Raw genomic sequence first — 14,030 nt, 5'->3', positions numbered from 1 at the left:
GAATTTTCCTTTTATGTCTAAGGAAGCTCCTCTACCAACTGTCTCCCTCTCAAAATGAGGAGTCCCCAAATATGTTGATCCTTTCTGATCAACCACTTGTCTTCTCCCACAAGCAAGGGAGATGTGTGCACGCCCTTATGTTCAGTTTTTGCTAAGATCCTTATGATTTCCCTGTTCCTATCCAAATCTTGGTCTAATCGCGTATTTCCAAACACGTCTATCTCCTGAATCCCATCACCAACGCACACACTGAATGTACTCCTAATGCAAACACGTTTTTTCCGTTCTCTGTGTATAGACACATGTATATACGTGCGTATGTATGTAGTTACAATGCGGTTGGACTAACCTTGGTGTATATCACGATGGGACCAAAGGAAAGCAGTACCATTATATGGCACCACAAGGATACGGTGTTTTGTCCTGCTGTACTTATTGGGAGCTCCGCTTAGAGATATAAACATAAGCTTGTAAAAAGAAAATTTACCCTCTTAGAGATTTTTTTACTTCACAGGAAGGGGAAAACTTATATCCTTTTTTAAAAAAAAAAAAAAAAAGATTATGCTGTTTCAGAGGTGAAAAGATTCAACCTACTCAACCAACCTGGTATGAGAAAACACCCGCTGGTAGATACCATTTCAGGATCTTTAATAACTTCAAAGGAGCAGTCGCATTTGTTACTGCACTTCCCAGTTGTGTTCCTGTTCACAACGTGCCTTGTGTGTCTCCTGTAGCAAGGGCTCACTCTATTCAGATTCTGCTGATGCAATATCCTGCTGCTGGTCCTTTTATAATCGGGAATAAATATCATTAGAGTACCGTGAAACTGAAATACTGCAACGTTAAAGGTTTAAGGAATGTTTTACCTCTCTGGACATAGATCAACACCTTTTTTAATTGCAAAGAATGTTATAAGGGAAAGCAGTAAGCTGTGAATCTGGTGCTCAGCTGCATTTAGTATGCATCTAGTGACACAACATAAATGTTACACGCTTGTTAACTAACAATTGTATTTCGTTATAGAGTTTGAGTTTAAATACTTCTTCCAGCGTGTAGAAAGAGGTGATTCATCAAGGGATCCAAAGGATGTTTCTGTTAGTAATATCTCACAGTTACATTCTTGAGATTATCATATCTGAAGGCTACTAACAAAAAAGAGCAACATTATGTATTAATGATTCACCGTAACTCCTGAGAACAGTAAAATTATAGCCTTGTTTGCTGTAATGCCCAGAACAGGAGTACAGAGTTGCTGTGATAATCGAGATGAGGCCGCACAACCAACCAAACGAATGAGGACTAGCCGACTGATCCCAGGTGTGAGTACCGAAAGCAAATGATAGGGACTGTGGGCCCAGCCAGGATCACGTTCACGCTTCCTAGTGTGCTATCTGAGCAACGCTCCTGACATTCACTTTTCAAAGGCTTGGACCTTTCTTCTAAATTTTCTTGAGAGCAATAATCTGAAGCACGGGTAGGGATACTACTGGGTTTTGTAATGCCGTGCAGTGATGTTTGATCAGAAGCAGTTAGAAGTGCAAGAGAAGAGATCTCGCTTTCTCCTCTTTGTTTTCAATTACTGTAAGCTTTCTGTGATGATTTTCTTATCTCTAAGAAATTAGTATAAATGTGATACTGCCTATCAGGATGCCGTGTTAGCCAGACACTGTAAACATCATTTCCAGTAATCTTATCTACATTTTTTTTCAGTGTCAACTGCACTTATAATTACTTTCCAAATGTCTGTGCATTGAAAAACAAACAAAACCTCACTGGTGTGGCACCGTGAACACCCTCCCTGGAGCCTTCAGCTCTTTGCTTCTTTCGAACCAACCTAACTCACAGTACTGAGAAACGCACAGTGCGCATTGCATACTTTTCAAACAGGATCTGTGGATTACTATATATCCTTAGATTCCGAGTTGCTGGAAAAAGAAAATCTCTGGATGAGTCTCAGCTGCTCACTTATATTGCTGAGCTTTATAGTCAAGAGACTAGGATTGGAGTTTCAACCAGATCATTTATTTCTGCTTACCATAAAATAATTGACGTCGTGTCATTTGTGTGCGCTGCCCCACTGGAAAACTACCATGTAAGCCCACATAATAACCTTCGGCTTGATTAACGCTGATTCATTCATCATTTTTGCATGGAGGTAAAAAAACAGCGTTCCAATTAATGTTAGATACTTATTCCTCCAAAAATAGGAATAAAGAGAAACTTACCTGGCGATCTGATTATATCTTTAGCAATCAGACAATGTACCATCAGCAATGGCATATTTAGCAATATATCTTTATAGCAGTGTTTTAAAATAGCATGTCTGAGTCAACTCCTTGCCCACCTTTAGCATTATAATTTGAGACAGACGTACAGGCTGTCACCTTTCCCATTATACGTATTCAAAAGCATATCGTGATTTCGTTTTGACTCACCCCCTCCCATGTTAGACTTTTTCCCCTCCTCTGGATTTTTCAGCATTATGAATTTGTGGTTGTGATTTTAAAGCACGCAAACAAAAATGCTCATGGCAAAGCGGGCAGAGCTCAGAGTATGAGCTGTGGGATGCAGAGTGCCAGGAGGGGGAGTATCGCCTCTCGTGGCTCCCCTTGCGCTTGGAGGTTTAGGTAGCAAACACGCTATCTGCGGGCCACAAAGTGAAGCGATGAGAAAGAAAGCGTGCGTTAGCAGCGTGCAGCACTCGAGTTTTCAGATGCTCCCTCTGAGTGCATCTCAGATGCTCCCTCTGAGTGCATCTCTTCAAAGAGCGAAGCGAGCAGCCTGGCCTGTGGAAGGTGTCCCTGCCCGCGGCGGGCGGGTTGGACCGAGATGGCCTTCAGGGTCCCTTCCAAGCCGAACCGTTGCATGATTCTCTGAAAGAGAAGATTCCTGCGCTGCTTTCCACGGTACAGCCAGCAAAAGCCCAGGCTGATTTATGAGTTAGTCAGCGTGTCAGATTTATGTAATGAGATTATATATTCAATCTAATGAAGGAAAAATATGCCTACCAGAACAGTATGACAGCGCTGTGATTAAACGATTTGGTGACAGTATTCCCTCAGTGGATTAATTTAAAAAAGTGCAGCAGGTACAGCTGACCTGCTTCTTGTGTGTTGCTAGCAAGAGGCTCCTCGCGAGGAAGATTAATGTTTTTTGATTGTGTTGATAAAATAACTATGTGATCATAAAGGTAGATATGAATGGTTTGTATCCAGCAAACTGGCTTTTGGTTTTTATTAATCTCCCACAATGATTTATGCTGATGGAGGCTTCTCCTCCTTATTTGTTGGAGTCTTAGGGTAGAAAGCAAAATAAAACCGTAACAAAGATATGCTGCCATCTTAATGCATCACTGTAATTGGAGCACCTGCCCTGCCTATACTCACCCATTTGAACTGCAACATCAAGGAAGATTTCTCCAGCTTAAAACACACTTGCATTTTTAGAAACAGGAGTTTCATGCTAGATCTGAAAGGAATTGAAAGGAATGCGTCTTGCTCTCTTCCACTAAATATTATAGGTCACTGAAAAAGCCATTTTTAATAAGGCTTTTAAAGACTGGGGAATATGAGACCTAGATCAATGATAAGGTAGAAAGAACTGTTTCTGGCCAGAGGCCTGAGCTGATTAGTGTGTGTGTGTGGGATATTCATGAAAGCGAACGCTAGCCTAGCGCTCCATCTCCCTAGGCTTGCGCCAGAGTCAGCGGAGGTGGTGTCAGAAGCTGATACACCTGCTCTTAATCATGATGTGGAGGAGAAACTATTGCAAACATTTTCTATAAAAAGAAACTGTTTTATAGAAAAGAAATCAGCTTCAAATATGTTTTCTTCTCCAGTTAAAAAAAAAAGCTTTCAGCTAGAAATGAGACATTCTGAGTTTTAGAAGTTCTCAGCCTTTTTCTTCCTTTTTCATGCAAAGTCAGGTTCTAGAGGGGAAAATATGGTATTGCCTAGTTCTTTTGTATACATAGAAGTGTTATTTTTGTTCTTAGGGAGCTAAGAGCTCAAGCAGAGATGCCTTCTGTATTATTTACGTTGAATTCATTAAGTGCCTTCATGGGCAACAACCAAAATGGTATTGGAGTCACCTTCCAGCCAATGTTGGCTGTTCTGCAGTTGTCATTACAGCGGTGTAAGAAGAATTAAGATCCAAAGAGGTGTCTCCAAGAGACTATTTTAATGACTTTTCGTCAGTTTGGATAGCTTGGTTCTGTCAGGTCAAAATTTCATGGCAAACTTTATTCCTCTCTATTGAACGTTGTAGGGGAGGATTGTTTAATTAAAAAACAGATGATGAATACGTCAAACAGATGTTACGGACAAAGGACAGACGTAAAAACGCACCTACAGTCCAGATTATTTCTTGTTACATTTTTTTAACGGTCTATGCATCAAGACATCTGTCTCTTTTTTTCCCTTTCTGTCCCCCAACACACTTTTTTTTGTCCTCTGTATCACAGGAATCTTTACATTTATCTTTCACATAGACAGGTATTTTTAACAGCTTCACACTAAACATGTTTTTTGGATAATACTTATTAGCAAATATAGGGTTCTGACCCTTGCAGAATTAGAGCTAATGGTAGTAATGACCAGAGAATGCGCACGTTCAGCCACAACAGGCAGATGTAGGGGGGGGAGAAGAAATTTGAGAATAAAGAAATCGGAACAAAAAAATGCTTAAGAAATACATGAGCCACTGCCAAAACATGGGGTTACAAAGCACTTCATCTCAGGTCATTGGTTTTCAATTAACGTCTACTCAGGTGTGGCCAAATATCTGAGAAATATTTACCATCATTGTCACTTGTAAACTTGCTGTTTGGTCACGCTCCTTGGTGTGCGGCTTCTGATTTTGTCCTCTTCACAAAGAGACCACCTCTGCCTTGCTACAAGGGACGCGAAAGGTATCGGAGGAGGGAGTTGTACTTGGTGTCGTTATCTGCAGTCTCACGAGCGCCATATACCTGTTTATTCATTGCATTCTCTACCGTACTTTCCAAACACTGGTCTGTTGTGCTTACGTTTAAATATTAAGTGAATCTGGGACTGACAAAACAGTTTTATCCAAAAGGTAGACATACTGGCTTGGTCTCTAAGAACATAATGAACAGTGATATCGGTTTAAAGGAAGGTTAAGGATGTGTTTATTACATTCTGTATCTGAGAGAAAGAATATTTAAAATCTGTAAATTGACTATGCTATAAGAAACGTTTGTGCTGCCGTAAGTCAAGTGTTGACCTTTCCCATCTTAAAACCATGACGTGTTTATCTCGCATCGGGAAAGCAATTGATTCTCTCTTCAAGAGAAGCTGACATTCTAACTGTATTATCTTTGATATATATGTACTCTGGTTATTGACCACATCAGAAAGTCAGGTGTTGTATTTAAAGGGCAGGATAGTATAATCTAAAAGCAGGAGTACCAAGGTCTTTTGTCTTCTGACCTACAAGATGATCACGTGCGCCCACAAGAGCTCCGACTTGCATTGTTCCTGTTGGGTATTAAATCTCCTTGTAGTCCCAAACAAGATACACTAGAAAGAACAGGAAATTCAGTCGTGGGCAGCCAGCTCTCGGGATGTTTAAATTAGATCGAGCAATTGATGAGGAACTCTTAGTGCATCGAAACATTTAAGGCCTGTAACTGATACCTGGCCTACTCTCACCTTCAAGGTTTAAATAATAACTTTGGTAAAACAAAACAAACAAAAAGGTAATTTCTGTTACTGTAAATAAGAACATTCTTTAGTCTTCCGGGAGGTTTAACAGGGGTAGAGCCTCCCGCTCAAATTCGGCAAAGGAGGAGTAACGCTTAGGCAGAAGAACGTTCTTTCCTCCTCTGGAGCGAGGCAGCTTTTCTCCGTGGGTCACACAGATGATAGGTGTGCAAAGGCCTAGCACAGCGCCTGTCAAAGCGAAATAAAATGTTCCCAGTGATATTGGCTCAAAAGCAGCGGAGATTTTGGGGCGTAACATTGCGTTCCCGTAGAAGCCACAACTGTCACCCGTAACACGGGCAGAGTTTTAAGGGAAGCGTAGCAACCTTCGCCAGAGCTTCCCTACAGTCCCTAACTCAGCTACGCTCCTGCTCCATCAATATTCTCCTGGATATTTGCGAGTCCCCAGAGCGTCTGAATTTGCTATACGGCAACTGGAAGATGTATGTCCGTAGTGTCTGTATGGATACATATACAAATAAGGCTGACATGCATACATTATTTATTTTGCACATACTAAGCACAGCGAGACTCCAGCACCGCAGCAACTCCAACAGCAGTTGTGTTCCTGTGACGTGAAGCTGACAGGCTGTTCTAACGCTGTAGGCAGCAGACAGTAATGCGGATGGGTTGGGATAAGCTTTAGTTTTAAAGAAAGAGTTTGCCAACTCCTGCCGTAATCTGCCTAGGATATGGTGTATTTAACTGATTTTACTTTGATAATGCTGTAAGCTGGTCTTTGATAATTGCTTCTTGTAATTGGAACAAATTTCTGATTGTGCCAATTCATCTGCTGCCACCCAATACGCAGTAGCTGAGTTAATCCATATCTGCCCCTGCCTTTCTTTTGTAGATCATTACGTGATTAGCCTTTGTTAGAAATGGATGGGCGTATTTTATTTCTGAGCAGATTTAATTTCAGGGGGAAAAAATCAGATATCTTTATATAAACTTATGGCATATTATAGCAGTTTTTAAGTCTAGTTCAAGATAGAAACATTTAAGATCTTTAGACAGACTAACTCTTAAAAAGAAATGTATTTCACTGTGTTACAAGCAACTGCATGACCTCCGCTGATGATAAAGCGAGGGAAGTTAGATGCTAATGAGTTTTGGGTCTGCTCCTCAGGCACTGCAGGTTGGCCATTCAGAACACCGTGCCTCATTTCAGGACGGAGACACTGTAGGTTTCTTTGCCTTTATTTTGCTTGGCTGTTTTTTGCCTGTGCGCCGAATTTCTCCAATGGTTGCATCGCTGCAAGTAACAACAACCTTTTGTCATCATGATTCCTTTAAATTTATCTGTTCATTCTGTACATTCGTCCCTTAGTTCTCCATCTTTGAAAGCCTTCGTCTGCTGAGGCAAAGGCAGTGAAGGAGTCTGAATAAGTCTCTTTTTTCTTCAAGGGAGGGGAGGCTGGAATTAGAGATGAGTATTCGCAGTCTCATCAAGCCTCCAGATATGCAAAAGGCAACGCGTGCCCTCACTTACAAATCATCTTCTGATCGCACATCTCTCAACGCTTCCATGTTTATGTTCCGTCTGTTTAATGTTCTCCCTTCAACGTGACCATCATTCTTTTAAATGCTTTGCATTAATGTAAATGTTTTTCATTCACCAAGCCTTGCAGCCCTAGACTCAGTAACCGTGGATCAGTGTGCGCTCCCTCCCGGCAAAGTTGTCTAGAGGAGAAATAGCCCAAAGGGCTAGTGTAACAGTAGCGAGGGCCCCCCCTCACCGCCCCGCAAAAGCCCCTGGCCTGATGAGAGTCAATATGCAAAATTTATATACATACTTGTGAAATAATGAACTCTAGTAATACTAGATGCTTGTCATTTCTTTTAATGTTACTATGTTTGTCATTACACTGCACATAAACTGAGTTTAATTCTGACTGCGACCATTGGATTCCTGTCACTTGATTTATGCTAGTGCTGCTGATCCGTAATTCAAATTGCATTCCTGGTTCCTCTGATAATTAGTATTAAAGTTAACTGCAGCAGGTAGGCTGAATAGTAAATGGATTACTTGATTGTTTCTCATCTTACTCAGACCAAAGGGAAATGTGTACGTTCAGAGAGGTGGTGTTAAGGGAAGAGTTCGGCGTTACTGGATGTGGTCAGGCTGTTTGGTTACAGCTCCAGAGCTGTGCCTGGCCGTCTGCGGTCAACACAGGCGAAAGCGTCGGCCGTGTCACGTAGCTTGGGGAATGCAAGGCAGCGAGTGCGAATGCTAGCCACGGGATTTTCCGGGGTGCTTCTAGCAGTGGAGATTAGGATGCCCAGGCTGCTGGGTGTCTCAGTTCATGACAAAGCGTGATTGCGTCTCCTAACGATACTAAGGAAAGCAAATTCAGGGAGCGAGACTTTTGGCGAAAAGTCTCCTCTGGGCTTCCCTAAGTAAGCGGACCTGTGCCAGGCGCTGCCTCCTTCGATGTCACGGGGCATCGAAGAGAGGGTGAGAGAGACTCACCCTCTTGAGACTGCACTCTGAATGTTGATTCTGGTGTGCGCTGTAGCATACAGTCATGTGGTTCCAAAACTCTTTAAACTTTTGTGGAGGAGATTGTTTAAAAAATAAAAAAAACATTAAGATTTGAGAGGTAAAACAAAACAGTGTTAAGACAGCTTTGTAAGAATGCAGAAATAGACAGCTATGTCTTGAATGCTTCATGGAAGCTTTGATGGTGACATTCTGTCTTTGTTGCCATTTTTGGTTAACTGCAGTTTGAGGAAAAGAGGACATAGAGCTAAAATCTTTTAACTACTTGCGGTATGAAGTGTATAATGTGCTTCATGCTCAGGTAATGCCTCTTTCGACAGGTGTGTAAAAGAATCCCTTTATTTAATTCCGTAGTCACCCTGTAGGATAATAGTGCCACAGGCCTAGGTTCGTTTCAGGGCAAGTTCCCAGCTGACTGCGGTGGTGCTGGGACGTGAGCAGCTCCGGAGGCGTCAGGCACACACCTCCTGTCCCCAGCTGACCAAAATGACTGATGCTACTGGACAGGGAACCTGCTGTCTGGCGGGTTTGATGGTCAGCGTTTGCAGATTTGTTTATAAACTGGAAAATCTACAAATTGCGGACCATCTGCGCAGAACAGTGTGCTAATGAATGCCTGTAGCTAGCAAATCCATAAGCTCATTACCACAAAGTTCCAAGTCCTTCCACAAGTTCCTAAACGAGGTTATTCATCTGAACTGAGATGAGAAGGGTATTTGACTTCAGGGTACAGCCATACCTCCTTCAAGTCTAGAAAAGCTATTAAAATAACTCACATTTATTCAGTCTTTTAATAGAATCTGTTGATTCCGCTTCTATTTTTAATTTTTCACTTCTGTAACAGCAGCTTACCATGCCTTAACTATTTTTTTTAACGTTTCAAGTAGAGAAATGCCTTGCAGATAATTCCTGGGTATACTCAGAGATACGTTGGTTGGCGAACTAGAGATGTTTTGAAATATATTATATGCAGCATTTCATGGTATCTCTGTACCATGACAAGAAATGCTAATGGTCTCTGGTTTAAGAATGTTTATGGAAACTGGGAGTCTGTTATGATGACTTAGCTCTTCCACTGTGGGTGATGTCAAGCGATTTCATCCTTCTGTCTGTTTCTCTCTCAAAAAAAGTGGAATTAATAATACTTATTACTTATCATCCCAATCTATTATGAAGCTTAACTGATCGTTGTCCAATTGTTTGAACATGTAAAGCACTATATATCGAGAGTAGTATTTTTAAATATTGCTTATTCTCTCTCGTTTGAGATTTTCTTTGAATAAAAATCCACCTTTCTAAGTTACTATCCCATACCGCCTTCCTCTCAGGTTTCGGGGGAAAAAAAAGTGGCCACCATTAGCTGACTGGCACTTGGAGTGCTGAGCTCCATCGGTCGTGTCTCTCCTGCTGTTCCTTCAGCCAAAGGAAGTGTTTCCCGCTCAGGTTAGGGAGGTCGTTAGCCCAAGGCGTCCAGTGCCTTCGGTTGGCTTTACAGGTTTGCAGACTTCTCCCCCTGTTTTTTCATTCTCTTAGGGAAGCCAAAAAGGCTCCTCTAAATAGGACAATAATTGAATAAATGAATAGTTACGATAAAACCAAAATACACAGTGTAGATTCAAGAACAAATATAGAGGAAATAATAAGATGCAATTATTTAAGAAAATTATTTCAGGTTCAAGCTTTAATACTTATGGTGAAGAGAACCAGAAGGCAGATGAAATACATTCAACTAGAATGATCCAGTATTTTTTATCATCACTTCTTGATTCCTTGGATTAAATATTAAAGCCTCCTACCTACCTAATACCACAAGGAGAAGTGTGATTAATTGCTCTTTTTCCCTGTCCTCTTCCTCATCTTTCTTTCCGTTTCTCCCAGTAGAGCAAAAATAACGTTTCCCTTATAATCCACGCACTTGCAACTCTGAACAAGCTCTTTGCCGTTTGCTTTTTCTTCTTTTATTATTTGTCCTTTAATTGTGCCCTAGCATTTCAGTTGCTGTGCCTTTGTTAATAAGCTCTAGGGTCTTCAGAATAGGAATAGTTGCTTTTCTGAATTTGTGAATGTGTACCTGTTTGGGAATCCCATCCCAGCTTCATTTTTATCTTAACGTTTATAATAAAGATCACAATGACCTTTATTAATGAAATAATTGAAATGTAATGTCGCAGATTTCCTGCTTCCATCTTCTCTTTACCTACTTCATGTTCTTCTCTGCTCCATCCCTCTCCAGGTGGAATGGCTAAAGAACGAGGAGCCCATAGATTCCAACCTGGACGAGAACATTGACACCAGAGCAGACCACAACCTCATCATTCGACAGGCGCGTCTCTCTGACTCTGGCAACTACACCTGCATGGCTGCCAACATTGTCGCCAAGAGAAGGAGCATGTCTGCGACTGTTGTGGTGTATGGTCAGTGAAAATGGGATAATTATGGGAAAACGTAGATGCGTGTGCTTTTATTGCTGGAGTACTTTATATTTTTAACATACAACCGGTTCTAAATCAGATGGCTAACCTCCTCCCTGTTCTGATGAATCTCAGTTCTGTTGCTCAGGGCCGAGATCACGCCTGCCTTTAGAGTGGTCAGAATGACGAGGTTTTTGTTTGCGATGGATTCCCAGAAGTTACATCAATAATAACAATCCTTGCTCCAGATATTAAAAAGATCCAATTATAAGCTAAACCACGTAAAGAAGCCGTGCCTGTATCCGGAAACCCTGAAGCACGTGCCTAGGGAGGTACAGAAAGGGCTGCCTTAATTGGATCCGTGGTACTGCAGTGTCCGAGCTCTAACTAGTGAATCTGGATGTTACACAGCAAAGGACAAAAGAGCAGAACCGTTGCTTTATTACCATCCTCTGTAGCTCTCCATGTTTATTACTACATGTGATGTTTTATTGGTGGAGGCAGAGCATTCCTAAATCACCCTTTTTAAAATAGTCTTGTTCATGATTTAAGCAAAGCATATTTTATGAGAATTGAGGTGCCTGCTTTTACCTCCCTCCCAGACTCTATCAGTCACTGCGCTTCTTAGCATATTACTCTTCCAAAACAAACATTTGTGTTCTTTGACACCACGGCCTTTATGTAGTTGTGTACTGATAGGTAGCAGTGCTCCTACTGCAGCTTGGAATTTACCTGTAGAATGTAAAAACAACATTCTGCCTTTGAATGAAACGATCTGATCAGATTTGTTGCCTGATGTCTCCATGTTTGTGTTTGCAGTTAACGGAGGCTGGTCATCCTGGACCGAGTGGTCAAACTGCAACGCACGCTGTGGGCGGGGCTGGCAGAAGCGATCACGGACCTGTACCAACCCTGCTCCGCTCAACGGAGGTGCCTTTTGTGAAGGAATGTCAGTGCAGAAAATTACCTGCACTTCTCTCTGCCCTGGTAAGATATGCACGGTCTGCTAAGGAATAACTTCGGATGTCACGCTCGCGGGCGAGCTTTTTCAGTCTGAAATGCCAGGCAGACAATAGTGCTTTGAAGAGCCCACTGAGGTCAAAAAGGAAATTGGAAATGCTTGCAGCCTTGTTTAGACTACAGCTCAGAGCCTGGGGTAGGGTCGGAGCAGTAGTCACGAGCACCGGTGGCTTGATCTGCCAGGTTTGTCAGTGCTTTAACGTGCAGGGAAGCTAACTAACTTCTCAGTAACAAAACAGCAACTGGCTCAATGTGAAAAATCATGTACGTGGGTGGAGGTGTAGGGCAAGGGGAGGTGATGTTAGTAACGCTAGAACGAGAAATGCAGAAACCTCAGCTGAGACCTTCACTTAAAAGTATTATTTAGCTTGTAAAAGCTTGCTTTCAAGTATATTAACCTTCTGAAATTGAGCTTATGCTGTACAGGGAGCATGGTGGTACATCCCTGGACACTACATTTCCTCCTTTGTTCACCCGAACCCTCCCTTGTCTGACTTTGGCATTGGCGTTTCACATACGCAGCTAAAGGAAGTCAGTAGGGTGGTGTGCACGTGTGTGTTAAGAGTCTCTGTTTGCCTGTGGTCAGCATAGCTTGTCTGGGTTCTGGCAAATCTCTCTTCTAGCTTTTATGAGTTTTAGATACAACACGTCCTGAACTGGGATTTAAAGAACTTAGTATTATTTATATATGTCTGTGTTCATTTGACTGTTCTTCAATCTGATTTATGCATGAAAAAGAAAGGGAACTGTGGAATCCCTTCTCATCTGGGGCAGGGTCAGAGACAGCTGTAAAGCAGTCAGCAAAGCAACATACTGATCCACTGGCTTGCTCAGGGCATTGGCCAGAAGTCTACAAGGCCGGCTGCGCTCTTTTTGTAAATGTCAGCATCGTTTCTCTGGTAGGAAAAACGTGCGGCCTCTCTACGTCAGCCTGTTTTAAGGTAGAATTTGTATTGAAACATTAGAAGCCAATAGCTAGGTGGCAAAGGAAATGTTTCCTCTCGCGGTTTTAATTGACTATATTTGCAGAATGTTACACACTGGTGCTATTTTGAAAGCTTCCATATTGCACGCTTGAGGTGGTACATTCTAATGCTGGATTTTAACTTCACATCTGCTAAAACTATATTTATTTCTCCTGAGAATTATACTTTGTTTTACTTGCTGTGACCTGAGGAGAGCTATGAAATAAGTATTCTTGGTAGGACCTCTTAACCACACCAGTTTGATGACGCTTGTTTTTTCTTCCTCCCCGTTCAGTGGATGGAAACTGGGAGGTGTGGAGCGAGTGGTCGGTGTGCAGCCCAGAATGCGAGCATTTGAGAGTTCGGGAATGTATCGCACCGCCTCCGAGGAACGGAGGGAAGTACTGCGAGGGCTTGAGTCAGGAGTCCGAGAACTGCACCGAAGGGCTTTGCATTCAAGGTGAGTAACGGTTGGCATCGAATTGCATTTAGGAGGTATGGCCTGAAACGCATCCTGCAGTCCGGGTAACGTAGCATAGCTGCCACACACCCGTGTCAGTACAACTCTTCTGGCTGAAATATTGCTGTGAAAAAATAGCTTGCTTTCAGAGGGTTGCATATGTGAATTTTGAAATCCATAGTGAGTCACTGAGTTTGCATAGCACGTACTTTACCTATTAATTATCAGATGATTCTAAAAATCCAAATAAAGGGGTTTTGCAATGTGTAATTATGACCACCTGCTACAACATATTTCACAGAATGTACTACTTAGCCTTCTACCTTTTCTTGCAAGTAAATTGGCAAAGCACCAGCATGAACGCTCTTGGTGCAAGAGCTGTTTAACGTCAAAGTTTGCTTCATTTGTCGCCTTTAACGCAGAAGTTAAAGAAAGGCAAATCTACTTCATGGTGAGTTCCCTGTGAAAGGATTTGCCCTTCATAAATGTCTGGAAAGCATCTGGCATTTGGTAGTTGCTACTATCAACAAACAACTAGGAGCCAAGAAAATCAGGCCTGCAGCTGCGGAGTCGCAGAACAGCCGGGGGCAGGCGCACAGCCTCAAAACAAAGGAGAAATTCAGAAGTTTATTCCTACGCTGTATGCTGCTCCCGATCCACGAAGTGATACTGTCACCTTATTGCTTTCTAGCAATGAAATGGCAGCCGTGGGAGCAATCAGGAATGCTAGGGCTGAAAGATGTTAACTGAAATAAGTCTACTTTTTCTTTAATTTTGTATTTAAATAGTCCTATTTCTTTGTTTCTATGGTACAGCATTACACCCTTCCTTCTCGACCTTTTGCGTATACATGTTTGTGTTATGCCAAGCTGTCATTTCCTTCTTCCACCACGATGCACGCAACAGAAGGAATGTGGCTGTAAATCCTATGCCTTGTGCTCCTAACCA

The 14,030-nt window shown here is 42.1% G+C and overlaps 1 protein-coding gene across 1 annotated transcript in view; it reads left to right on the top strand.

Annotated features, from left to right (window-relative positions):
* Positions 1 to 14,030, top strand: part of LOC309601533 (netrin receptor UNC5D) — a gene marked incomplete at both ends in the record, with an annotated part of 166,600 nt that overhangs the window by 107,739 nt on the left and 44,831 nt on the right. The window contains 3 exons of the mRNA XM_082334578.1: positions 10,460 to 10,640; positions 11,457 to 11,624; positions 12,918 to 13,082. Of these exons, the coding sequence (XP_082190704.1) occupies positions 10,460 to 10,640; positions 11,457 to 11,624; positions 12,918 to 13,082 (514 nt within the window). The remainder of the gene's footprint in view (positions 1 to 10,459; positions 10,641 to 11,456; positions 11,625 to 12,917; positions 13,083 to 14,030) is intronic.

The sequence above is a fragment of the Platalea leucorodia genome (genome assembly GCF_965183815.1).
Source record: "Platalea leucorodia genome assembly, chromosome: W".
NCBI lineage: Eukaryota > Metazoa > Chordata > Aves > Pelecaniformes > Threskiornithidae > Platalea > Platalea leucorodia.
This window is presented reverse-complemented; position numbering and strand designations above follow the sequence as displayed.